The 26,891-nt window shown below is 42.7% G+C and overlaps 1 protein-coding gene across 3 annotated transcripts in view; it reads right to left on the bottom strand.

The window, feature by feature from the left end:
• Positions 1 to 26,276, bottom strand: part of LOC139285309 (ubiquitin carboxyl-terminal hydrolase 2-like) — a 28,943-nt gene extending 2,667 nt beyond the window's left edge. Inside the window, exons 1-10 of one of the 3 annotated variants that reach the window (XM_070905855.1) lie at positions 25,488 to 26,276; positions 5,310 to 5,360; positions 3,583 to 3,706; positions 3,112 to 3,223; positions 2,881 to 2,991; positions 2,014 to 2,078; positions 1,666 to 1,769; positions 1,214 to 1,294; positions 721 to 799; positions 231 to 335 (exon numbers count right to left, since the gene is read on the bottom strand). In XM_070905855.1, the coding sequence (XP_070761956.1) occupies positions 231 to 335; positions 721 to 799; positions 1,214 to 1,294; positions 1,666 to 1,769; positions 2,014 to 2,078; positions 2,881 to 2,991; positions 3,112 to 3,223; positions 3,583 to 3,706; positions 5,310 to 5,360; positions 25,488 to 26,276 (1,621 nt within the window). Of the gene's footprint in view, positions 1 to 230; positions 336 to 720; positions 800 to 1,213; positions 1,295 to 1,665; positions 1,770 to 2,013; positions 2,079 to 2,880; positions 2,992 to 3,111; positions 3,224 to 3,582; positions 3,707 to 5,309; positions 5,361 to 15,866; positions 16,090 to 25,487 lie in introns of those variants that run through there. The other 2 variants (XM_070905856.1, XM_070905857.1) reach the window with 2 other exon arrangements.
• Between the last annotated feature and the right edge of the window lie 615 nt (positions 26,277 to 26,891).

Genomic DNA, 26,891 nt, shown 5'->3' with positions numbered 1-26,891 from the left:
GACAGAAGCAAAAAAAAAAAAAAAGTCTGCAGTTACTCCTTTTTTAAGAGTTTCTCAAACACCCGATACTGGTCATGTTTAAATGGTGTGACATCTCCACTGCAATCGAGACAAAAAGTATTTTATTTATTTTTCATCATTACCCAAAGCGTTGTGAGACTTCCAACACATGAAATATATTATAATTATGTTCGTTCCAAACAGACCTGGATCTTAGAATCGGTACTTACTGCTGTTTTCGGAGGCGAACTCCCGCAGGTCGAGATCCTTCATGGGGAAGTTAACAAAGGTGGACAGTTTGCTGGTTCTTCGTGCCTCAGAGAAGCGTTTCAGGTCTGGACAGGAGGGGGAGTCAAGGAACAACGGCTCTGCATGTACCTTTCAACACTGTACACGGTTTCTTACTGGGTGGAGTCCTCAAATACCGTCATAAACATCTGGTCATCGGTGGGTGTGAGTGTTCACTACTTTCCTGACTGTATATTAGCACTCACTGAATCATTTTTATTCTACATGGATGTGTACGTGATGAAACCACACAAATGTTGTATTTTCTCTGATTACTCACAGCTCTGGTAAATCCCACAGTAATGCTTGAATTGTACTGTGGTGTTGCCATAATACATACACACCCTCCCCCACTGACACAGACACCTTCAGGCTCGCTGCAAACGTCTGACATAACAGTATCAGACACTAATGTTCGGAGGAAAAGGATACGCAGCACTAAGATCTTGGGGAACTTCTGTATTGTGAACTTCTTGGTGCATCTCCTCCTGGCTTTACACCTGTAGCACGTCTGCGGAGAAGAAATAGAGTCAGTTCACTCACTGTTTACAAGCTGCCAGCTTTAAATCCAGCAAAATAAGAAGAACACAGACCTCCGTCTACTGAAATTACATGGATATAATGACAACTCTACAATCATACAGCTACGGCTATTAGTTTTAAACAAACAGAACTGAGACGAGAGACTTAAGCACCTCCAAGTGGATTAGAGATTTAGACCAAAATGAAGAAAGAATGCTGGGAAAACCAGACATTCACCAAAGGGGATACAGCGCATATACTGTAGTCCTACCAGCCCTGTTAGGTATTACTTGTAATAACTCAAGAATGGATGGGAAAGCTATGAGCTCAAGTTGGCGTTTCACCAATGAACAGCAGGTTAAACTGACTTTACGAAGGATTCTGTTGGTTCTTGGATACGTACCGGCTTCTCATCCCCGTCGAGGACGTCTTCTTTGGTGAAGAGCCGCATGCAGTCCATCAGACTCACCTCACCGTAGCCCTTCTGAGCATAAACATAGATGCATTCACATTAGCATGCACACAAGCAACCAGACAACACACACACACACACACACACACACACACACACAAAGCAAAGCACAAACAGTGACAGGGAGGAAACCAAAAAGCTCATGTTAAGAGCTGTGGACAGATATTTATTGATGCTTCAAACATGATAACATGAAGGACACATCTACACTAACACACAGGCAGAAAGTCACCTCTGCGCCACTGATTGTGTTGACGTTTGTGTCTGTTGACCTTCTGGGACTTAATATGCAAGGATGACCAACATCCACCTGTCTACGTTACATCTGTATGAGTGTGTGTGTGTGTGTGTGTGTGTGTGTGTGTGTGTGTGCGTTCCCTAACCTTGGCGATAGGCAGAGAGAGATCCCAAAAGGGGTCGAAGACAGTGGAGCAGAAACCACAGTGGCTGCAGGTCAGCGAGCTCTTCAGCTGCCCTACAAACAGGTCTGGAAGAGCGGGAAAGATTACATGAAAACAAGATGATGCTGAGCACTGAAACATGAAAAAATACGAAGAAAAGATGTCTATTGTAAGGTATTCTGTTTTTCTTAATGGTGATTATATTAACTGTATTTTTGATGTGTAAAACAAAAATCACTTTAAAGATTATAAACAAGTCCAATTTCATTACAAGGTTCAATGTATCAATTCCTAAAAAACAAATAAAATGGACGCCTCGTTTCTACTTACCGACTACCTTGCTGTCTTCTCTCTCTAGATATTTACTCCACATCTTCTTCCCTTTCTCTTCATCCCTGAACATGGAGCCCAGATGAGACATTAGACTGTCAGAACATGAGATCCAGTGCAGAGCCACTGATAGCATTCAGCTGTTGTCTGATTCAGTAAAAGGGTTGATAACGTAACGGCTAATAGCAGAAAACAGCCACTATTTAGGGACCTGACCTACTTCATTATAGGTGCCAGAATGGATTAAAAAGACACGTTCTGCCCTGACACACATTTTCAAGCTGGAAATAAATATTTATCTACATTGTTTTTAATATTTAGGCAGAGTGGGCCTGTTTTGAGGTTAATACTGAAAGTTGCAGAGATTAATGTTGACCCTTAAACAAGCTGTGGTTAGATAACTGATAATTATATCCAAGAAGAATTGGAGCATTAAGCTGATCTGGGCCCCAGAGAGGCAACAACTCGACGCAGGAGGTGAAACTGTCGCACGCAGCCTTAAATGAAAGCTTCATGATGAGGCCTTAATGGTTCATGTGGCCTTGGTCTAAGCCCTGTTTACACACTGTACGCCATACATAACTCATACAAGGCTTCCACAATGGCCCTGATGTTTTCATCAAGTCTGCCTTCCACTGAGTTCCTTTTCCAATACAATACATACTAGCATATATTTCATTTGTAAAGTTCCCCCATCATTCCTACTTTCACCCAAACAAATCTCAGTTTCATCCACTTTTCAAAATGGTAACCCAGCAATTTCACAGAATTGTTGGCTATTTAGAGGTACATCAGGTCTGCTGATCCTGGCCACTGTCCTGTACAGGTACACACACACACACACCGTCTGTCAGGCAGATTACTTACGGCAGGTGGTCGAAGTCCTCTACAGTGCCTCTCGGCCTGACGGTGACCCTGTTGACCTCGTTGTGCAGGCCGTCCAGGAGGAAGCGCAGGAACTCCTGAGCATCCTGTTGGCTGCGAGACACAGAAACAGTCAGTCAACTATGACTTTCACTCTTTTAGTCATATCATTATCACACAGAAGCCATGTTAAGTGCTCCCAAAGATGTCTAGTGTAAGTGTTACAAAGCTTACTTGTATCCCACAAATCTGGGAGCATATCTCTGGATCTGAGTTTTGAATTCAGACGGGCTGACCGCCTCGCTGCTGGACGACGTCCACATGGTCTGTATCAGCTTGGCAAATTCTACCAGAACAGACAAACGCTCAAGTTACTCACACACCGTGACATAAAATGCACTTGGCGAATTCTACAGCTGTAACAACGTATCCAGGTTGATGGTGGCATGGAGGTCCAACTCCTTGTCTTATCCTGTGTCAGATTTGATACGTTTTCATCCAAACTCACTTAAAAGACCTAGAAAAGCATTCTCAGAGCTTCTCCAGGCCTACGTAAGAAGAACCAGTTTGCCTCTTTTCCTAACGCATGCTCTGAAAGATGCAAATCTGATCCAGAGGTTAAGAGGGGACGAGTGTGTTACTGGTGAGCGGCTGTGAGAAGTGTGTGTTTTGGACTCTAGGGGGCCTGTGTGACACGTCTCTCACCTTCCATGAGGGCTGTGTTGGTGCGGCTGTTGTTGTTAAGGTCTCTGCGGTGCGAGTTGTGCAGGCAGTAGTCTCGCAGGCTGTGTGTGTTGCTGAGACACTGCAGGATACTGTTCATGAAACACTGCAAAGGAAAGACATCAAGAACCGTTGGATTCCCTTACAGATGAAATAATATCATCTCATTTGCTGGTCCCTTTACACTTTAATTTCGTTCGTCACATACACAATAAAATAAGTCTTTTGATGTACGGGTCACATTGTTTAAAAATGACACAATCAACCTGTATCCTTACAATCTGGTTAAATATATAAAATACTGCTATGGGAAATACACTTACTCACTTTCTTGCAGAGAGTTAGATGAGAAGATTGATACCACTCTCATGTCTGTATGGTAAATATGAAGCTACAACCAACAGCTTGTTACCTTAGCTTAGCATAAAGACTGGAAACAGGGGGAAACAGCTAGCCTGGATCTGTCCAAAGGTAACAAAATCTGCCTGCCAGCACCTCTAATAATCACTAATTAACACGTTCTATCTTGTTTGTTTAATCTGTACAAAAATGGAAGTGTAAAAACAACAAGTTCAGGTTGGAGCCAGCAGTCGGTTAGCTTAGCTTAGCATACAGATTGGTAAAAGGTCAATTTGTTTAACCGAAAATGTAAAAACGACACGTTGTGGCCGTTTCTTGGCTGGACGCTGTAACTTCTTGGAGTCTCCACTAGTTGCCTGGCAACCTCACTTCACCAGTCGGAGTGGATTAAAAAAAAAGATGTTTCCCCCTGTGTCCAGTCTTTATGCTAAGCTAAGCTAACCAGTTGCTGGCTCCAACCTCCTGTTTACCGTACAGACATGAGAGTGGTATTGATCTTCACATCTAAGCCAAAAAGCGTATTTCCCAAAACGCCCTTAAGCTTACTTCCTGTTCCTGTACTTGTGAACTGGAGACTCACTGCTTTTGCACTTTGTTGGTCATGTGTCAATGCATGTCTCTGACCACCTTTGGAGGGCGATTTGTAGATGGACAGATGTGCAATATGTGAATTTACACCAGGGAGTGTTGATATATTTGATTACAATCTGCTAACATGCTAACAGAAAACATCCTTCAGGCCACATAGTATAATGTCCTGCTCTACCTGAGCTGACAATCAGTCTACAGATTATGTGACAGTCGGTCTTCTAGCTATAAATATGTAACCGTGACTGTAGACGTTTTCATAATTTTGGTGCATTTCAAAAGATGTTTTTTGTAGATCTGGAAATGTATGAAGTAATTTTGAAAGGCTTACAGGAAAAGCGAAAGAATCCTAGTATAATTACTGGGTATAAAGAAGTACGACACACATGCAGACATGTTGTCAAAGACAGCACTGTGTATATACTGCTCCCATCACGTGTCCACATGAGACACGTGCAATCTGGTAAGATCAGACCAGTCAGAGAGAGAGAACGAGTCCTGCATGGTCCATAGTTCAGAGCTCTCTGATTAGGTTACTGTATACACACACACACACACACACACAGCACAGATATTTATTCTGGGAGCCTGTTGCCTAGTAGATAGATAGTCTTCTGGACCACCACTCTTGTGCTGACTCCACCTGATATCAACAAACTGCTATCAGTGTAACACCACTGGATTATGGGAATTTAGAGCGAGAATAAGATGCCACTGCTGCCAGACTTTTGGCTCTAGACAGATGATGCAATTGGACTTACAGTGTTTCCTAGGTTCTTTAGTCCCACCAGGCCTTGGGCACTCTTTGAATTCTGAAAGACAAAAGACACAATATTTAGATGAGATTTTAAAGGCAAATCGACCTCAAAATCTTCTTACATGACAACTAGATTTATGTACTTAAATTCACCCAAGAATAAAGACATGTTCATCTTACCACATCAAATATTCTTCCAACAGTAAAAAAAAACAGAGCCTGGTTTTTATTCCAGGAGCCGTAAGATATTGTACAGTAAAAATGAAATTCACATTCTACACAAACCTATTTTAAACAGAATGTTACGTTACGGTGTGTGTCATTTTGAACTTTTATATCCTTTTGTCTCATTCGTTTATCTTGTTTGTGTGTATGAGTATAAAACCTTTTGCCTTTATTTGCAGTGTTTTAACTTGCATTGATCAGCAAGAGATGGATAAAATAGATTTCTTACATGTTCTACAATGTCAACAATGACAAATCCAAGAGAACTGATGGGAACTACTACGACTGGAGAGTTTTGGCCATGCATTTCCACCATTAATAAGGTGCAAAGCAAACAATCACGCAAAGTTCATCGTCAGACAGATGTTGTCTTATGTGGCGAAACCACTGGTTGTTCTACCACCAGAAACACGTTCATATATATTTTCACCACCAGCTGTTTCAGGCTGGATTTGTACTATAACAATATCCCCGGGAAGCTGGAGAATCAGCAAAACCCGGACATGTGACAAAGATGGGATCTATCTACACTTCGCAGCTGAGTGCGTGTGCCGTGTCCGTCTAGGAACGAGGTATCTCTTGGTGAGCATTATCTTCCGAGAGGAACTTGTTTTTGTTATCTCGCAGTCGGTTTCCTCTCTTGGTAATCGCTCCCAGATGGCAGAGATCTGATCAACAACAGCAGATAACACGGAATCAGCGTACCTTGAGGACTTTCTACACTGTAGCTTTTATTGCTGCAAATTTGTCAGCGCAACAACCCATGAAATGCAGACGTTTGAGCTCAGTGAAACACAACAGATGGCAAAGCATATTATCGTGATTTCAAAATCTTAAAATGGTACAAAACGCTTTGCAGAACTTATGTCATCACTTGCCGCAGTTACATTTCATTACATAAGTTGAGTGGTTATATAATTGAGTAGCTAGAGGAAGAACTAACAAAGAACATGGGGGTGGATAAGGAATGTACTTGTGCCCTCGACTAAGGAGCAGAGGCAGCAGACAATTATACTTCATAAAACGCAGACTATGCCAAATTTAATTCATTTTTCACATCATTCTACCCACCAGCATCACTGAACCAAAGGACATGTCATATTGGTCATGTTTTTTGTTTTTGTAATTGTGATATTTCATATGTTGGACTATAATAATAGCTGTGTCATAACACAGTATGTATAGAGCAACCAAAAAATGATGACTTGACCAGCATCAATTCTATGTATAAAAACAAGCTGACTAGTGGCCAAGCTGAGAAAACTAACAGCGTGGTAACTTGAGCTTGTATTTTCTAGGCAGAGAGCAACTCTGCAGGGCCGGCAGGTTGACACCAGTCACCTGATCTCGCTGGCAGTTGAAATCTATCTTACCCACAAGCCCCCTGTTACTCTCACCTGTGGCGAGGCTAGAGCACATTCATGTAGAGTACTATCTGTCAGGACCACCGCAAAAACCAGCCGAATCCGAAGGCGAGACAACACAAAAGCTACGATCATTTAACTAAATCAAACAGAGCTTTTTAAGAGGAAGGGGGGGTGGGTTTTTTAAGGGACGAGTTCCTAGTTCATAGTTCCTAATTAGGGAAAAGAGACATGACATGCCGATGCAAACAGAAAAAAAAAGCCCTTCTCGGGGGGGGGGGGGGGGGGGGGGGAGCACCCTAGTGGGCAGTTCCTCTCAGGGAGTCCCCAGGACAGTTTGGTCTGAAAATTCAAATCGATTCAATTCAATTTTATTTACATGGCGCCAAATCACAACAAAAGTTATCTCATGACACTTTACATGTAAATAGCATCTACAATACGTGCGATTAACTGATTATCAAAATACAACGTTTCGGTCATTTCAGCTCCACACAGGAGAGCTCTGGTTGCATTGCAGGTCCAGAGAAAGGCCACTAAATGGGACTGCAGAGATCAAAGTGAGTGGTCCTGCCCTGAGCTCTGCTGTTAGCCGTCTGTAGGTTCACATGATTGGGAGCATGTTCGTCTGTTCATCAGTAACATGAGCCTACAGCTTATCTAGTTATGAGTGCTGATACAGGAAGGGCTTTTTACTATTATATAAATCAGCTCTGCCATCTGTCTGTTATTCAGGAGAAAGAGTCCGTACGGCATGTGGAGGGGAAAATCTACAGTTTAATTAACTATGGCTTATCTAAAGCCTCCTTTCTGTAAATTCCACTGTAGTGAATGCAGCACTTTATTAGCCACGGCCATTTGACATCAACACACACACACTTTCTGTTGTGTATCCAGCTGCACTAACTCAGTGATGACTCCGGTGTGACAGGATGCAGGACAAATCCTCTCTGGTCACCTCAAATTTTATTTCATAACAGACACACAGCCCCCCCTGCCCCCCCCACCATCCCCACCATTGGAATGTGTACGTCTGACTTTGCTGCACTCTGCTGAGTAATGCCACGGCCAGTCCCCAAAAATAGCAGCTTTGCTTTTAATACCGCCTGCTTGTCCACTCGCAATTGGCTGATCCTACGGCCGGCCTGGCTGACGTCACGACGATGAAACAACGTCCCGGCTCTGTCTCCGTGGCAACGCTATTCTTATTTTTTTTGCAGGATGGAAAGCTAGAGGACATGGTGACATCACAGTGACAAGGCCGAGCGTGGAGGGAGTGTGTGTGACTCAGTGTGTGAGGAACTGGGAGCGAGTGACTTGGAGCAGATGTGACTTTCAGACGAGGATTATTTTCAAAGAGGAGCCAATATATTGTTCACACCCTCTGCGTTTTAATTCTACCGTCCCACCTCAACAAAAAGGTTGATTCCGTTTTTAACTCAATATTTTTAAAGGCAGCATTTATAGCATCGCGGGACACTAAAGCTCTCCACTAAAAGCCAAACTAATGACATTCGGTGGGTTAGCAGCTCCTCAGTGCAGGGAGAAGCAGCTTTTACAAACTGTTGGAAATCTCTCCCACTACACTGTAGTGTACTGTTATTCTAATACATTAACTAGCAATGGTCAGGGATGAGCATTATTTATATTGGAAGTAAATGACACCTAATTCAAGAAAGAACATTATTTGTAAAATAGCAATCTATTATGTATAAATTAACATTTTTCTTCTCTTATTTAATCCTACTACCTCTATTCATTTGACAGACAGTGTGTAAGATGCAGTTAGAAGTCATTCAGTCCTCATTCCTAAATCAAACAGGATTCTTTCATGAATGTGTGTCACGATCCATGAATTAACGCGGTGAATCCAGCCTGTCGCACGACTGTGATGACACCTAATCCTGTTGCGCATATTCTGCTGTGATTCTTCTATACAAGCAGTTTAAAGCAGCACAGAGTGCATTTGTGGGATTAAAGTCATGTACTAACAGTAAAGCCGGACCAGTTTAACATTCTCTGCATGTAAAACAGTGGTGGTGGTGGGGGGGGGGGGGGGGGGGGGGGTTTACACATTATTTGAATATATTACAATACAATATTGAAGTTGATAAATCGTACTAAATAATATCTAAGGATGTTGTTTCTGTATTTTAACTCTGATTGTTGCTTAGTCATGAATATTTAATGTTACAGAGGAATAACAAAGATCTGAAACCAAGTTTTCAGGGTCAAAGTCAACACTACATGTTCAAGAGGCTCTTTCACACACGTATCCAGTAACACTAACAAAACAAATATCTCCTTAGCACTAAGTACCATCTTAATGTTATTCTAACTAAATATGACCATTCACACACCACCACCACCAATATTCTCACGCGTTTTCTTACAATTACTGCTTAGATCCCGTGACGGCAGTATCACGTGCTTCTGGGACACATTCCCACCCTTTTTCTCACCTTTCTACATCTGACTACTTCCCCACGATCTAAAATAACAAATACAATAGTTATAAAATATATATCTATATACCTTTAATGTCTCAATGTTGAATGAAATTGTTAAATAATCTTTCAAAAACATTTCAAAGATTTTTTTGTTCTGTTACTAAAGACATGCTCTGTCAACACATTTAAATAAATTACAAATCAGTAGTTTGACACAATATTTCAACTTAATGTAACCCACCACAGCAAATGCAGAGCAGAAGAGGAGCTAGTGGTTGATTATTCATCGTGGATAACTTATCAGCCAAAGGTTATTCAAATTCCATGCATCCCTCTGGGGGTATTTAACGATGTAATAAGATGGGCTAATAATGAACTACCTCCCCACCTTGCATATCACATTCTTAAATCAGTTCATCGGTCTAATTCTCATTTGCAGTAAGCAATAAATGAAAGCAGAGAGGTTTCACCAAAGGATCAGTGTGTGCCAGGAGAGGATTTTTGTTTTGTAGGGGAAGAGTCACAAGAGCGAACATACATCCACTGTTCATATTCCCTGTCGTTCCATGTGAGTGGACTGATATGTACTGTACACAAAAGAGGCAGCCCAGGGGGATAACTTTGTATAAATGCTCTATTCATGAATGTCAGACGCAGCTCAGGCGACTAGCGAGCTACTTTTGAAACCCTACTCCTTTGAGGCTAAAAAGCATGGCGAACAGAGAGGCCACATTAAAAAGCATTCCACAGCCCACGGTGGAATAAGAGACAGCGAAAGTATCCCTTTGGCGTGTGCCCAGCTTGCGGAAGTAAAATCTGTCCATCCACTGTGCTCAATTAGTTCAAAGATACGGGGACTGCTGGCCTGAGGGATGGAGGGTGGTGTTGGAGCAGAGGAAATGGGTCAGAGCAAGGTTAGGAGGCTGGAAGAAATGAATAATCCCTGATTATGGCTTTGCTTTCAAGGGTGACTTAATAGGAAAACAGAAGAGGACAACAACAAACTATATTAAGAAAGAGAAAGAAGGATTTTTTGGGTCCTTGGACAAACATCTTACCACTCAATGAACTTCGGCCCCCAGCAGGGAGGTTAAACTGTCCAGCACGCGTTCTGTGTTTACATCAAGCCTAATCTAAGGAATGTCTGACATGCTCAGCTGTAGCGTCGGACATCAGCTGATACTGATCAACAGCTGACGACAAACAGGACAGGCTCGACTGGCTGAAGGGTTCATAAGGCTACTATGTGGGAATAATGAATTCAGTGTGTTCATGCATTTACAAAGCTGTTTTTCTACTCGACACCCATTCACTTGATTTGTAGCGTTCATGCGGCTGTTTTATTTGAAATGAAAACAATATTTCCACATTCATCGTCCTAATAGTGTCATCAATAGAGTTCAGGAAAGTGGAGAAATCATTATCCATCGACGTTTTCAACCATGTGAAAGCAGAGGTGAACATGACTTCTGATTGAGAAGCTCCTATTTGTCGTCTTTTCTGTATGATGTGAAAAAAAGACCTTAAAAAGGGTACCCTGTGGAGTTTTTGGAGTTTTCATGATTGGTCCCCATTTTGTTTGTATTGTGCACACACGGGGGGGGGGGGGGGGGGGGGGGGGGGGAACGAGATGCAGTCATGTCGCCAGGTTCATGCTATTCCGCTGATCAGCAGTTGGCAGTGGTAACGCGCAAAGAAACATAGCAATGTGCCAACAAAGGAAAGGCTGAAGAAGACGGTAAACAGGGATGTAAAAAATGCCCCATTCTCAACAGGCCATGGTCAGCGGACAAAAACGATTCTTCCTGTTTGAACTGAGGTGAAGTTCACATTAGACCTAACTACCTTTAAACAACCTTCTGCACACACTTGTTGCTGCAGCAGCTCCTTAGTAATCTAAACCTTGTGCAGACTGGAGATGGTGTGGGAAAACAACAAGCTCAGAGCACAAGTGATACAGCCTAATGAAACCCCAGAGGGGAGCGCAGGAGCATTCTGATGATCTCATGATCTCTGTACCATCTGCTATTAAGTTTAACAACTCTACGTGGTGTATATGAACAAGGAAAATGCAACATTTGGTCAATAAATTAGACAGTATCCTTATATCAATGTATTTGCTGCTCATTAATAGGGGTTGAGTAATATTTGGACAGAAATACTGATATATCTTGGATTGAGACTGCTGATATTTTTACCATGACTAATATCTTTAAATGCTATTAGAAATGGGGAATATAATAATAATAAATATAATATAATCTTATACTAGAATATCTATATATGGTGCGATATAGCAACCCATTTTTTGGAAAATCAAATTTAGAAATTGTTCATGGAATAGAATAACAAGCTAGCAACCCAGCAAATAAATAAATACCTGACAAAGCCAGATATTTCATCACATTGATATAAACATAAAGAAACTGCATTAAAGCAGTCCTGCCCATTGATTCACATTGCCCAGAATGGCCTAAAAGACCCAGAGATATTACAGGGATAGCTAAGATGCTATAAACAGTAGGGCAAATGCCTCTGTCGAATGACATATTTATATTGTCTCACAGTATACGCTGCCATATTGTCCAGCCCTAGATGACATAAGTAAATCCTCAGAATCACAATGGTTTTGAGAGTCCTTAAGAAGTTTAAAAATCCTCTGAAGCAGCTTTTAGTCATGGGACACCAAAACTCTCCAATGAAAGAAAAACAGTAATATTCATGCACCCCAATGTGGAAAAAGCTCATTCAAAATCTATGTGGATGACTTATATCTAATTGCACTGTTGGCAATGCTGTAATAATATGCCTCCAACACCAAAGCAATAACAAGTGACCCCCCCCCCCCCCCCCGCCTCTGCTGCTCTGCTTGTGTCTCTGGGGCTGTAAACTAAACTTCACACTACCAGCAGCAGGATGCCTGGGTCCACCTGGCAGTGCAAGAATGCCAACTGCTGATTGGCTGGCACGCCAGCGTGAGAGAGAGCAGCAGAACAGTCTGTTCTGACCTGTCTCTCTATTTGGCAGACCATCATAAACAATCTCTCTCTCACTCTGTGAGTTACCTCTTTTGCTACTGTCGAGTTTCTCCCATGTGAGCAGTGCGAGTTTGCGTGCGAGTGTGCCGAAAAACACACACACACACACACACACACACACACACACACACACACACACACACACACACACACACACACACACACACACACACACACACACACACACTCAGCGTCGGCGCTTAATGGGGAAAGAGAGAGCGTGTATTTATTTCTCCCTTCTAAAAAGCACACAGAGGGATGAAATCAGTCATCAGAGCTTGTTGGGCCAGTGTCTGTTGACATCTCTGTCACACACACACACACACACACACACACACACACACACATGCTCACACACTTACATGCAAACAAGGAAACAGTGAGATCCTCTTACTGAGAAGAATGGCTGTCTTTCTGAGAAATAAAAATAAATATAGCCTATGATCCTTGGATGCATTTCATTAGACCAAAGACAGTGAGAGGACACTCTTCACCTACGGGGGGGTATAGATAACCGCTTCTTGAGAGCATGTGACCAGAAAGCAATGCATTGGCTTCTTATATAACAGCTCTGTTCGTCTTCACACATCTCCACTGGAATGCATCTCTCTACTGGGAAAATGATTCACCCTCAGCGGTAGAAAAGTTAACTACTAGCTAGCAGGCTGGTGTTTACATTATACTGAAGCCTGGGCCCCTAGGCCTGTGTCTCATCACAACATACTACAGTGGAGGATCGCACCATAGGCCTTGACAAGTAGATGGAAAATAACCAAATACTAATGTGTAATAACGTGCCTACACCTCAGAGTTGTATACTGCATAAATACCACACATGGTATCCTCATATGAAAGATCTACTGCCAAGTTACTCCCACTGAAGCTAGTGCCAGTGTGGTACACTCAGGCTCTTGCTGGTAATATTTGCATTTGATGTAAAACAAATCAGTATGCATTCCATTACATCTCTGGGAAGACTCTGGGAAAAGTGCTCATCACAGGTTCCCAGAGCCCAAACTGAAATGTTCTGACCAACTAGGCAATTATTAAACATTGTAGTTCATTGATTGTGATGATATGAACATATCATGCTTTCGTTTAGCAAAATTCTGTAGTCCAAATGAATAATTGCAAGCGAATTGTACATTTTTAGGTGCTTTATGTGTGTATTTTGTTTCATGTAATGCATGACAATGTAACTGTATGTTAATTTCATACATTTTTATGTAACTTTGCAGACATCTCCACATCATAACACATGTTGAAATATAATATTCTAACTAATATTGTGATATTGATTCCAGCTCAATACGTCAACCAACAGTCCGGAGACATTTTTCTTGATAAATGGCTTAAATGATTAATTGATGATTAAAACGGCTGGCAAATGATTTTCTGTTGATCGTCTTATTGATAATACCACTGAACTTGTAGAGGAAAAGTTAGACAGCTGCTGCAGAAAGCAACCTTTAACCTTGCAGCTGTCAGTGCTGGTGTGCTGCGAGCCTGCTGTGCAGAAACATGTGCATGATCACAGACAGTCACACGCACTCTAATGTAAGTTCATGCTCACACTGGTGGACACTTGCACACGCGTTCCTCTTATGCACAGATTCACACATGTGCACGCACAAAGGAGCAGACAGAGCACTTTTCCTTGCCACGCATGCGGTGGTCTGCAGGGAGGGAGGAGCAGAGGACGGATGATGAGCGAGAGTGGAAGGAGAAGGACAGGACAGGCGGAGCAGGTGGACGGTGACAACAAAACAGAAAGCGTGCCAAGCTGCCGGGCCTGGCCGGCACTAAAAGCGTATTCTAATGTGATTTCTCATTACATAACAGAAGCTGGCACACAGCAGCTCCACTCCACGCTGTAGCTCGGGAGCATACACACATATACAAACACACACACACACACACACACACACACATGCATACACACACACACACATGCATACACAATTGCAGCAGCAAGAACTCTGGTGATCACAAACTAAAAGGCTGCTCCTCTTCGTCGCCTCATATTAGGACAAATACAGCTGACAAGTACGCTTTTAAATCTCACTTTACCCGACAACACGTGTGTAATTTCAACCTCCGTTAGTCTACACAAGCTGTGGACGGTGACGGGCAAAGGGTATATATCAGAGTGTAACTGGCTCTCATTGTCAGCAGGGCTACGTGCTAACCACTGGACCTGCTTCCAACCGTGCACAGTTCAGGACAATATATTGGTTTGCTGCAGTCAGTCGTTTATTAGTGAATACATTTATGTCGTTTATTTTTGACTTTTATTTACAGAAATTATTCCAGTGTGGGAGGACCTAACTCAGCGTAAAATCTACAGTAAAATCTGCCTTCTTTTTGGCTTTTCAGGGGAGTTTTAATGTCCTCTGTTTATGAAATATAATGTATCTTCTACCGCAACAATAATTACATACCTTCAGCCTGTGAAGATATTTGAAGTTGAATATTTGAATTGTAAAACTATTTAAATTGGCAGAAAACATCAGTAGCATCTTTCAATTACCAGTACTGCCATAACTCCTTTGTCTAAAGGCTGAACTGGCTTCAACGCCAATGATTTTCTGCACACTGTGTACTTAGACCTACATCTCTCTGTATATGTGACTGTGTCCATATGGAAGCAGCCAGAGGCAACATACATACCCTAGATATCCCAGTGCATAAACAAAGCCCAGTCACAATGGGTTATTTCTTTCTTTACTTCCATGATAGGCCCACGGTGGGATACATTAGAGCAGTATAGTAAGAGCAGCTGTAGTGTATGAGGGGGGATTAAACGGTGGTTATATAACCAGTGACCTGCCAGTCCAGGCCTACTGATCCTGGCACAGCGGAGGACAGCGGCTTAAAAGAGCGGCTTACCACTGCAAATGACTCTCTTCAACGTTAAACTGACATCATCTCCGACAAGATACATAACGTTGTCGGTGACATAAACATCTGTTTCCTCTTTGTCATGACGAAAACCCAAATTTCTGCTCTGCAAGGAACCAGAACTCTCACAGAATCTGTGAACCGTGCTCCGTAGTTCACCTCTTCACTACAACATGAAATATAACCTTTCAAACGGTATCAAGTCGAGAGCGGTTGATAAATCCAGCATAATATGAGCCGTAGAGCAGCACCTGTTATTTTTGTATTGTTACTCTACGTTTACACTGCTTGTTACCACCCACCGCGAGTATTTTGGTGACATAAGATAGTGGATGCCACACACACGCACCAATTTCTGTATCATAACTGAATATCGAATAACGGCTGTTGTGTTATATATGCCTCATTTCATGATCAATACGACACAATTCACATAGCATCTGAACCAGCGCCTTACGAGTTTCACAGCTCTGCCAATTACGAAGTTATAATACGATATGAAAAATTAAAGAGCCTGATTTTTCAATGGAGTTTGGTGTGAGGCTCTCTTCGAAGCAGGGGCGCAGTGGACACTATCTCTTACCTTGGCTTGGTTTATGAGAAGCCCTACGAAAGTTGACACCAGCACCGAGCCAGACATGCTGCCCTTTCTCCGCATCTCCTGCTTCAGAAACGGGAAAGCAGCGGCCGGCGGCTCCTCGGGCACGGTCACCGTGTAGGACTGTCGCATGCTCGGCATGCTGGCGGAGGAATGAAGCCGAGGACCCGGTGCGAGCTATTCAGACGGCAGCGCAGGCTTTCTGAGCTCTTCGGCTGTGGAGCCGTTTTCTATCGCAGGAAGGCGAATTCGAGGTCTCGCTCCGTCTCTGATAGGCTCCCTGCCTGTTGTCATTCATTCATTCATGTAACGGCACCTCACAACCTCGCAAATCACGCCGAACAGAGGACCTGTGGCTTTCCCTTTAAATGACTCTAGTTACGGTACAACAACCCTACGGGGACCGATAGAACACCGGTAAAACGGACAGGAACACTTAACAATGACGGTGACTGCTGTATCATTCCGCGCGGTGCTAAGCAAGTGTCAAGTGAACAGAGCGGGTCTGTAAATGCCAATAAATGTGTATTGTGTTCCCATTCCGTTTTACAGCGCTGGGGCTCCGCCCCTTTTGGCTCGGCTAAAAGTCGGCCTACAACAAACGTCAGCGACCGCCTCCAGCCGCGCTGCCTACGTCAGACTCCATCCTTCTCCACGCTGCTGTAACAACCTGAAGGACTAACGCTGTGGTCCAAGGAGACTACTCACCTCCATAATGACCATGACAGAAAACTAACCTACATCGTCCGGCCCATGGCTGATGTGCCACAATGTATTCTGAAGAATATGTAACAACATGACACTATAGCTACATGAATGACACACTGTGGTGTAAATATGACAAACAGGGGTGTGTGTGTTTATTACAATCTGACCCAGTGGTTCGAAAATTAGATTCTGCAGTCCTAAAAGAGGTCTTTAATGACGCTCCAGTGATTCACCGGCAACACAAAGAATATGGGTATAGTAGAAGTATCCAGAGTATCATCCCGAGTGCAGACAGCTACGCTCGTCGAAAGGTAAAATCAACAGGGAAAACATCAAATAGGAATAGGAACGGTTTTAACGCACACATTCCAAATAGATTTGTGGCCATCGGTTTGCATTTTGTTAAAAAACAACAACACATAAGTGGTTGTGTCGATGAAACGCCAGATTCTGTTGAAAACCAAGCATTTTTCAAGGAGTATATTAAAGTTCAAGCATATTCCTAACCTTGAAAACATGACGGTTAAAATCAAGCATTTTCCAAACTTTCCAACTTGTAATTAATTGATTTTTGGGCCTTCTTTTGGAGTCATGTTTTCTGCCACCTTACGAATGTAAGTCCCATATTCACGCTCAGTTCACTGAAAGCAGCTGTCTGCTGCTGCTGAAAACAACGCTGAGGAGACTGGACCAAAATATCAAAGTTGCAGGCCAGAAAACCAAAACAATAAGCCGAAAGCCCCTCAAAGCTGAGGGGGAACTTCAGAGTCGGGTGACAATTGTTTGTCATTTGATCCATTGTCAAAACAACCCAAATCCTAACTAAATTAAGATTCACTGTTGACGGACCCACAGGGTTTTCCTCTCATTGCTGGACCAAACTCTATTTCTCTAAACGCTATTTATTTATTTAATAATATGGATTGCTAGAGCGGCTGGAAGCAACATTTGGAAAACACGCAGGTGTTGCATCAATGTTTTTTTAATTCCATAAGCCACGTGCCAGGTGACACACAAAAGTGTGATTGAATCCGAATGAGCCAGAAGCACTCGGCAATGTGCTGTTACATCCGTTATGAGTGAATGAGGGGGGGGGGGGGTCACATTTCGACATTTCGGACAGTCCAAAACAAAATCGTTGAAGAAATATTAGGTGTAGCATGTGCTGCTGGTGGTTACACAAGGCTGTTGACACTGTTGAAGGTTTTGACGACAGACGGTTCGAGACCAGGCGTTTAGCCATTTTTAAAGAGAAGTTTCCAAACTGATGCAGCTAATTAGTAAGACAGACAACAGAATGTGCTGTGCCTCACCTCCCACTCATGGGCAGTATAGTTCAGGGTCACCAGGCAAAGTTATGAAAAAAAACAGCCTTGTGTGCCAGCCCTGCTATCTGCCCTGTCTTTTCACGAAAGTCAGCCCTTTGTTTGCTTTACCTTAAATGATCAGCTTTCTGTACTTGCTCCTTAGAGGAAGGACTGAAATGCACAGTGGGGGATTTCAGCTGAGTGAAAGAAGTGCAACATGTCCCCGGCAGCAATCTCATGACCCAGGCTCAAGCCTGTGTACACAACAAATAGCCAAGGAGCGCATTCCATCACCAGGCTAAACACATGTGTGTGTGCGAGTGTGCGCCTGAATGTTTAAATCCTTGAGGTGGAAAACTACAACGTGAGAGAAGGGGGCAAAGAGTCAGTGATTGTATTCTGATGTCTGATGCAAAGAGCTGAGCAGTCTGGTATATGAAATTAAGTGGGACAAAAGCAGTCTCTGAGCAATGTTATCTAGGAGAAGTCAGAGTACAATTACCCAGGGATAGCTGTTCTATTCCCTAAGCTAAATTAGACCCATTAGACTGACAATCTCTTCACTCAAGAGTTTAAATTTAACCTAGGTACAACATAGTCCTTTAGAGGGCAATTAAAACAATTTATTGTTGATGGCAGACCTGGGCCCCCTTTCTACATTCCCTACAAGGTACATAGCATTCTTTAACTTGCTAGCAGTGACGCTAAACGCTGACATCACCTCATTCGTAGTATGAGGGTGAGTTCAGGAGAGTACGTGGGAGAGTTCCAGAACAGGATGAAAACTCCTGTGTCACTGTTCCAGAACAGAACGGAGTCTTCCGTACGGTCACTGCAGGACTGGATATCAGATAAAGTCTGAAGTTGGCCACAAAATTATTAAGCTTGGAAGATGATTAAGCTATTATAGGGTTTAACTGACTTTTGCAGCCAATTAGACCAGGTGCCACCCCCCCCCCCGTGCAATTTTAAATGTCTGTGTGTGAATGGATAGATGAGAATGGTTTGAGTGGAATGAGAATGGAAGTGTTTCCGGAATATAATAACCACGGTGATGGGGCATTCTGAGCCTCAGTACTGTCATAAAAGTATTGATAGTGCGACATGAAAAAAGTTAACATTAATGGATTTTGTAACTCCTATTATAATTCTTTATCTTACTGTGATTTGGGGGATAATCATGCTCTCAAGTTTGGAACTATAATTCCCATAATTTGGGAGCTTTGAGCGTTATCAAGAGGAGTTGTAATGTTGCCATGGAGTCGGTTAGTTAGCTGTGGGCAACAACTTTTTTTAAGCCTATATTTGTTTACATTTTGGCAAATTGGCATCATTAAACGTATGCCATATCAGCTATTAGTGGTTCCTGTTTGCAGTGTACCCATAAATGTACAGACAACTATCACTGTATTACTTTAATACTGAGGAAAACTTAAAAATGCAATGTTCCTCAGGCAAGTTCTGCAGTTATAAGGAGCGTCTTTTTTTTCTAGGATTTCTAAGCAGATTAATGGATGTTTATTTTCAATGGGCATTGGAGATTATTATTAATTATATCCTCGGGAAGTGTAAGTCACACTGAATTTGCAAATATGTGTATCATGTCTGTGTGTTCAGCTTTGATTCAGTTATGACCCCTTCAACACTCCTGCACCCCCAGCGGAGGCACACCTTAAAGTTTGAAAACCTCTGGTCGAAATGAATAGAATAAAAGATGAAAAAATACAATTTCCATTTCTCACGGCAAAATTATTGTAACTAGGTGCACTTATTAGCATTCTCTGGAGCTTTCAACTGTATAAAATTTACACTGTATTTATACATTTCATGACCAAAGTTCCATACTTAGGGTCAGCTGATGACAACTCAGCAAATTCCCACTGATGAGGACGACCATAAAAAATGTTTTTAAGTGGACGTTGAGTTAAAATTATTTTGTCAAACTATTATTTCCAAAGTCAAGAATGAACTAAAATGCTCAATATTTCCATTATGGCTTGGACCAAACAAAACAAAATGTAGGTGTGATTGGGCATCACCTGCAGTAATGCAACCATTGTACCAGACCGTGGCGGGGAGAGGAAAGCTGACCCACAAAGCAAAGCTCTTGAGTTATTGGTAAACCTTAATCAATCCTCGAGTAAAGTCATGAGCTTTGGCTAGTGACCCAAAGTGGATGAGATGAGAGTCCTAAGCTGTTGGCTAGACTCATTGTGCACAAGTGGCTGGAGATTTCTGCAATTTGAGAGAAACTCTGGGTTCAGCCACTGCATCACAGACATTCATTCAAGTGGTTTGGATGCCTGGTAATTAGGTCTACCAAGCACAAATGACCAGATAGTAAATAAATGTTGATTTCCTAGCTGGCATAGAAGTGTTTAGGGACCTCCAGTAGAAGTGGGGGGAAGTCTGGGCTGCTGCTGCCACCAGGAACCTGACCTGGATAAGCTGCTAGAAAATGGATGGATGGATGTAATTGACCCCAAAGCACCATTGCTCTGTTTGTAAAAAGAATACTGCAATACCTAGTATACAGAATATTAAGATATTAAGAAGGCACAGTGTTAGTGTAATGCTAAAATAGCTCTCCTGTTAGCCATGCCACACACTGACCGACAAACCCTATGAAGCAGACCCATAACTGAACTACTGGTCCTTATTTGCCAGAGAACCAAGTAAAGCTTCAAATCCTGCCAAAGTGTTTTTTTTTTTGTTTTTTTTATCAAACCATAAGCTGTCTGACCAAGGTGGCACACAGAGAGTCGGACAGTCTAAAAATACTGTTGACTCAACAGAAAGTCTAGACACAAAGCCTGAGCAGAACAACTTGGGGCAAAATCCAGACAGCTTTCACTCAGGCATGCCACCTTGGCCACCTTATTGCGGCTGCTTGTGTTTGGGAGCCAAAAGAGCAAAAGTGTGAGTGAAAAGTTGTTATTGTCTTTACAAAGAGCTGGCTCTAAATCCGAGGTGAGGTAACACCTAGTTTATAAGTCACACATAGCTCCAGAAGAACAAGTGTGGACAGTAACAAGAACTCATAGACTGTATATAAAGATGGACGACGTGACAGCTCCCCAAAAGTGATGACAAAAGGTCTGCAGTACAGGTCCTCCATGTTAGCGGATGGGACATGGGACAAACTAAAACATTTTTCCCAAAGTTGGTTTCTGTCATTTTAGGTAGTTCTTATCATGCTGATGTTTGTTCAAGTGTCCTGTTTTCTGCTAAGTTTGGTTTTAATTCGTGATTTGATGCTATAATAACGGGGTGTGACGTCATGATTAACCCTCAGGTGTATGGGTGGGGCCTTGACACCTTGATAAAGCATAACTTTGCATTATAAGTGACCCAGTTTATGACAATACCAACAACCAACAAAGAGTGAATTATACGCATTGTTATCTGCCTTTGTAAAGTGTCAACAGCTACCAGCAGTCAGCAAACAAGCTGTACCTGATTTTAAAAGAAGTTCTGACAAATTCAAAGAAATGCATGAGATGCTTGACAGTGGCGTGAGAGATGAACAGGTGACGAATAAGACAGCATACAGCAAGCCAAACACTGGAAATTGTATGCTTTGCAAAGCCATTGAAATGCTTACATCATGTGTGTTTTTATTTCTGGTACGTGTCCTGGTCTGATCACACATGAGAAACAGGGAAAACAAGAACAATAGTCATGTTGACCAGCTTGCCTTACTCATAAACATGGCACAAGATGAGTGGGACCATGAGGCACCAGCAGCTGCTATTTTTGTGTTGTAGGCTTCTGAGCTTGTTTTGCTGAGGCTATTTCAAGAGACCCTTTAACAAGTCAGTTTAAATATTCATATTACAACAACAAGAGGAGAACTAGTATTCATTTAAGTTGTTATCTAGTCATGCTGTGCGACTGCTATCATTGCATTCACTGGACACTGAGAAGATATCAAAATGAGGAGCTGCTGGGAGGTAAGAGATGATCAAACTGGGGTAGACTGATATATATATATTTCTTTATATATAATACATATATATATATATATATAGAGAGAGAGAGAGAGAGAGAGAAAGAGCTGATAGAAGATTGCCTCCTATCTAACTTTCATCGCCCTGAACGCAAAGAAAACAAAGCACCACTGTGTTGCCTGATGATGGCTGACCTAATGTGACATGATGAGAGGTCACTAAGTGGTCACAACGGCTGTCATTCTGACGCGCATCACTCATGAGATCAGTCCTGACATTTTACCCCCAAAATGGCCAGCACTCACACGTGTATCTTTGACACTCATGGTATGTTTTCTGATAAGAAAGGAACTGCTGACCGAGAGCTTTATGAAGAGATTAGAGATGAAGAAGAGATGATAGAGTTTGTGCACTGGGACCATCATACAGTATATAAATACAATCAAATGCAAATCAAACTAGGGTTGCAGCTGATGATTATTTTCTCTAATGAAAAATCAATTGATTTTTCTTGTGATCATTGTTTAGTCTATAAAAGGTCTGAAATGATGACAAATAATCACCAAGTTATTTTTACTTAATGGGAAAAATGCTAATTTTCTTTCTTGCCAAGAGTTAGATGTGAAGATTGATACCCCTCTGATGTCTGTATGCTAAATATGTAGCTGGAGCCAGCAGCTGCTTAGCTTAGCTTAGCATAAAGACTGGAAACAGCCAGTCCGGCTCCGTGCAAAGGGAACAAAAAAAGCTGTTTGTTCGATCCGTGCAAAAGTAATTCGCCAGTCTCTGCTGGTTGCCTGGCGACCGGCACATAACCACCCATAAAACGGTGATGATAACATGATTACTAACTAACTTATTAAATGACAATATATTTTATGTCAATCAACTAATCTATTAACGTTAACAACGTCATTTTTAAAGCAATTCAATGCATACTTTTTCTGATACGGTCCTACTTGGTCTGGTATGACCAGTAGCTTATGGTGGCTAATGTTAGCTAATATTAGATAGATATAGGAAGGACATCAGTGAGTCATTTCACTGACTTGAATACTTCTTCTTCTTCTCCACTTGTGCTACAGGTAAACTCAATTTACCATTATTCCACAATTGTCACTTGTGACAACTGCTATTTAGCAAAAGTTGCTTCATTTCTACACATTACTATAACATGACACACTATCAAACTCAGGGCCGTCACCGAGGCTGGTTTCTGCAGACTGCGCTCTAAAGTCAGTGCAGACGCCCAGCCCTGGGGGAAGAGGGCAATTAAATGTGACTGGAGTAACTGGCCTGGGGTTAATTAACAGTACAAATAGCCCAGCTGGTGACATCCAGTTAAAGCCCCGTACTTCTCAGTCCATGCATGATGGATCGGTGTTGATTACTGATGGTTAAATGAGAGTAAATGTCAAGTTCAAGCTTGCCAATTCCACTGCAGGAAAGGGTCAGTTATACTTTATGGGGTCCTAGGAGTTACTGACCTGATATTGATACATGGACATTAGCTCATGGTCCATAGTTACAAGGCATACCAAACAGTCTCTTTGTGTTTCACAGTTAAGAGCTGCAGGTTCATAACATTTGTCTATTCTTTTTTTTTTTTTTTTACAAGCAACAAGAAATTATTTTGTCCAGTGTTTCAGTTCTAGTTTTAGTGCAACAAGTAGTCTCACTGTGATAAAGCGATCCATATCTTTGACACGGGAGAGCCCAGGATTTTGTAATGCGTAGGTCGTGTTCGGTCACGCTAATCTGTTTCTGAATGGAGACTTGTATGAGCTAAAAAGGAGCACCTGACTGAAACACCTCATAATGACAGCAGGTCGACCCACCACAAGACCAGTTATTCCATATGCTGTCATGAGAGTAACACTGTACATCATCACACATAAATCATTTCTGTGTGCTAATAATGCAACGTTTTCAGGTGATTTTCATCAATTTGGCTGATGAAACCTCTTCTCAGGACTGTGTGGGTGTGTACAGACACTGATTAGTGCATTGTGTCCAGTGACCTCACATGATTCCCAGTATAGCGGCGCCCACTTACGACCTGAGCAGACGTCTAATCAGCCAGAATAAGTAAAAACACCACCACAGTGATCCTAAAATTCAATGCTAGGGTATAAAAATGAGCCCCAGAAATGCAGGTACAATGCAAAGCAAAGTTTATAATGTTTGGCTTGTTGTTGAAAAAAGAAAGGTGCTGAATGGTACATTTTGACTGGTCAGTTTTTCCATGTGGCTGTTTAAGGCTGCAACTAACAATTATTTTCATAATCAGTCAATCCGCCAATTCTTTTCTTGATGAGCTGCTTAGTTGTGTTGTCTATATAACGGCAGAAAATAATGACAAATACCCATCACATTTTCCCAGACCCAAAGGTGACATCTTTACATGTTTCATTTGTCCGACCAGCTGTCCAAAAGATATTCAGTTTACGATGATATGAAACAGAGAAAAGCAGCGAATTCTCACAAAGGAGACACTGGAACAAGCAAATATTTGGCATTTTTAGCCAGAAAAATGACTTGATGAATTCATTATAACAATATTTGTGGATTCATTTTCTGTCGCTCCACTAGTCTTACTTGACTAATTGTTTCAGCTCTATTATTGTTGTATTGTAGCGCATTGTCTTATCAAGTACTGCTATTATGTGAAGTTAGTGAAAGCTTGACACACCGACATATTAATATGCTCAAGGAGAGGTGGCCAATAATTACCTGCTTTACTTTGAGCGGCAATTACTTTGTTGATTAATAATGGGTAGTTACAACTATAAGAGTCTAATATAATAATGAAGTGAAAGCTTATTATGCCCCATTCAGTATAACATTATAGTCAAGGTGCGTCTGATCCTATGTTTGAAAACTATATTCTAGGAGATATTTATTTGATGACTTGAAATGCAGATTTACCACAAATTCTCCCTAATTCTCTTTTCCACTCTTCCTCCTTCCAAACACCACTCTCCCCACCCTCTCCACTCATGTAAGCGGTTATCGGGACTAATCCCGCAGGAGGGAAGTGGGTCAGTTGTGCTTTCTGACCTGCATAAAGGAAGCTCGGGTCATTAATACTGAGCTTAGAGATGAGGCTAGTGGCCTGCGGACCCAGCTCATCATGGCCACCTTCTGAGAGGTGTAGGCTAGCTAATTGCCGGGTTAGAGGGGGTCAGGTATCCATTTTAAGAGCGGATTTGTCACATAACCATGGAACTACTAACGTACTTCTGGTTTGCATATGATAGGACTGTTTCTTATTACGTTAGAAAAAACTAATTGCAACTGTCTGAATAGCTCAAACAGTCTACCAAGGAACAAGTTGAGGGCATGTGAGAGAGTGTAACATGTCTTGTAAATAACCAGGACCTCAAATGCAGTTACATTAATTTGAGCAATAGTGCCCCCATTTGGTAAAAAACAGTACTCTCAGAGGCCACAAAGCATTGTGGGGCTTTACCATGTGTGTGAAACTGATGAAATGAAACCAGTGTGCCTCTGTGGTGGCGACTGCAGTTATTCAGCCTTCCTCAGCTTCCTGGATATCGATCCCCTCTGGAGCAGTACACCCTCAATAAAAGCGGCAAGCTTCAAGCCAGCATGTGCAATAACAGAGGACATTCTCTTACCGTGGAGTCCCTGGTGGGGGAGTCGGACAGCCCGTTACTGCTCGGCTCCCATGTCGAAGAGCTGTATGCTCTGCTGCTGCTGCTGCTGCTGAAGGCCTCCTGGGTGGAGCTCCGTGAGAGGGCCTCCTGAGTAGTGCTCCGTGACAGGCCTGGGTAGCCCGAGCGGGAGCTAGTGCCATACGAGTTGGCCACATCACTGGTCCGACTGCGGTAGCTCCGCAGGGCACTGGTGGAAGAAGACGGGGTGGAGGAAGAGGAGGAGGCGTCATTGAGGCCCAGAGAGGCCAGGTCCCTGCTCAAGTCACTCTGGGATACAGATTTCCGTCGGTTGAGCAAGATGCTGGAGGCCACCGGTGAAGAGGAGAGGTAGCTGGACTGGCCCGAGGACGAAGAGTAGGAACTGTAGCCGGTGTAGGCCGACCCCCCACTCAGTCCCGACCCTCCATAGCTCTTGACAGGGGTCCTGCTGAGGCTCTCACTCCGGCGGCTGCTGCTGCTGCTGCTGCTGCTTCCAAGGATGTCGGTGCGCGGGATGGTTCGACCCCGGTCGCGGTCTGGGTCTGAGGAGGTGCTGTAGTTGCGGCTGCGGGCAGCGGAGCTGCTCAGATAGCTGGAGGAGGAGTAACCTGAGGAAGAGGTGGAGGAGGATGTGGGGGACTTGTAGGAGGACAGCCTGTCCCGCTCGCTGTAGGAGTTAAGGCCCGGGGTCAGGGAGGAGCTGTAGGAGCTGTAGTGGCTGGTGTAGGAGGAGCCAGTGTAGCGCTTGGCGGTGGAGGAGACGCGGGACATGCTGCTGCTGCTGCTGCTGCTGCTGGTTTCTCAGCCACAGGAAGGGAGAGCCTCTGGAAGACTGCATCGACTGCAGCCACAGCAAAGAGGCACAAGTATTAGTTCATCAGCAGCAATCAAATCAATACTTACACCACAGCAACAATGTAGGCACAAGTTAGGACATCATTTATCCTTGCTTCATTAAGCATTCCTCTGCTTTTAAAGACACTATGATTCAAAAATGTGCAACACTGACTATAAAACATCCACCTTTTTAGGCATAACATCATGAAAACTTCAAGTATAAAGTGATATACACTTGGCCTACTGTGTAACCCATTTCCAAATACCAAACACTGACCCACACTGATGCTCACTGGTATTTAAAGGATTGTATCAGCATTTTTCTCATGTTCTAACTCATTTACAACAAATCACATTTCCTTCACGTTACTGCAACCCATTTCCAAAGCATGCTATAGTGTTTTCCAGTGCGTTTTCCCTGACTTTAAGGCAGCCATTAGCTTCCACTCAGAGCACGACATTATCAAAATCAACTTACAACAACTTCCATCATTTAGATCATCTGTCACGTCTCCTTTAACTGTCAGCAAAGTTGATGTTGATTTCTGT

This window comes from Enoplosus armatus, chromosome 5 (genome assembly GCF_043641665.1).
Source record: "Enoplosus armatus isolate fEnoArm2 chromosome 5, fEnoArm2.hap1, whole genome shotgun sequence".
NCBI lineage: Eukaryota > Metazoa > Chordata > Actinopteri > Centrarchiformes > Enoplosidae > Enoplosus > Enoplosus armatus.
The sequence above is the reverse complement of the archived record's forward strand: the minus strand, read 5'-3'. Positions and strand labels throughout refer to the sequence as shown.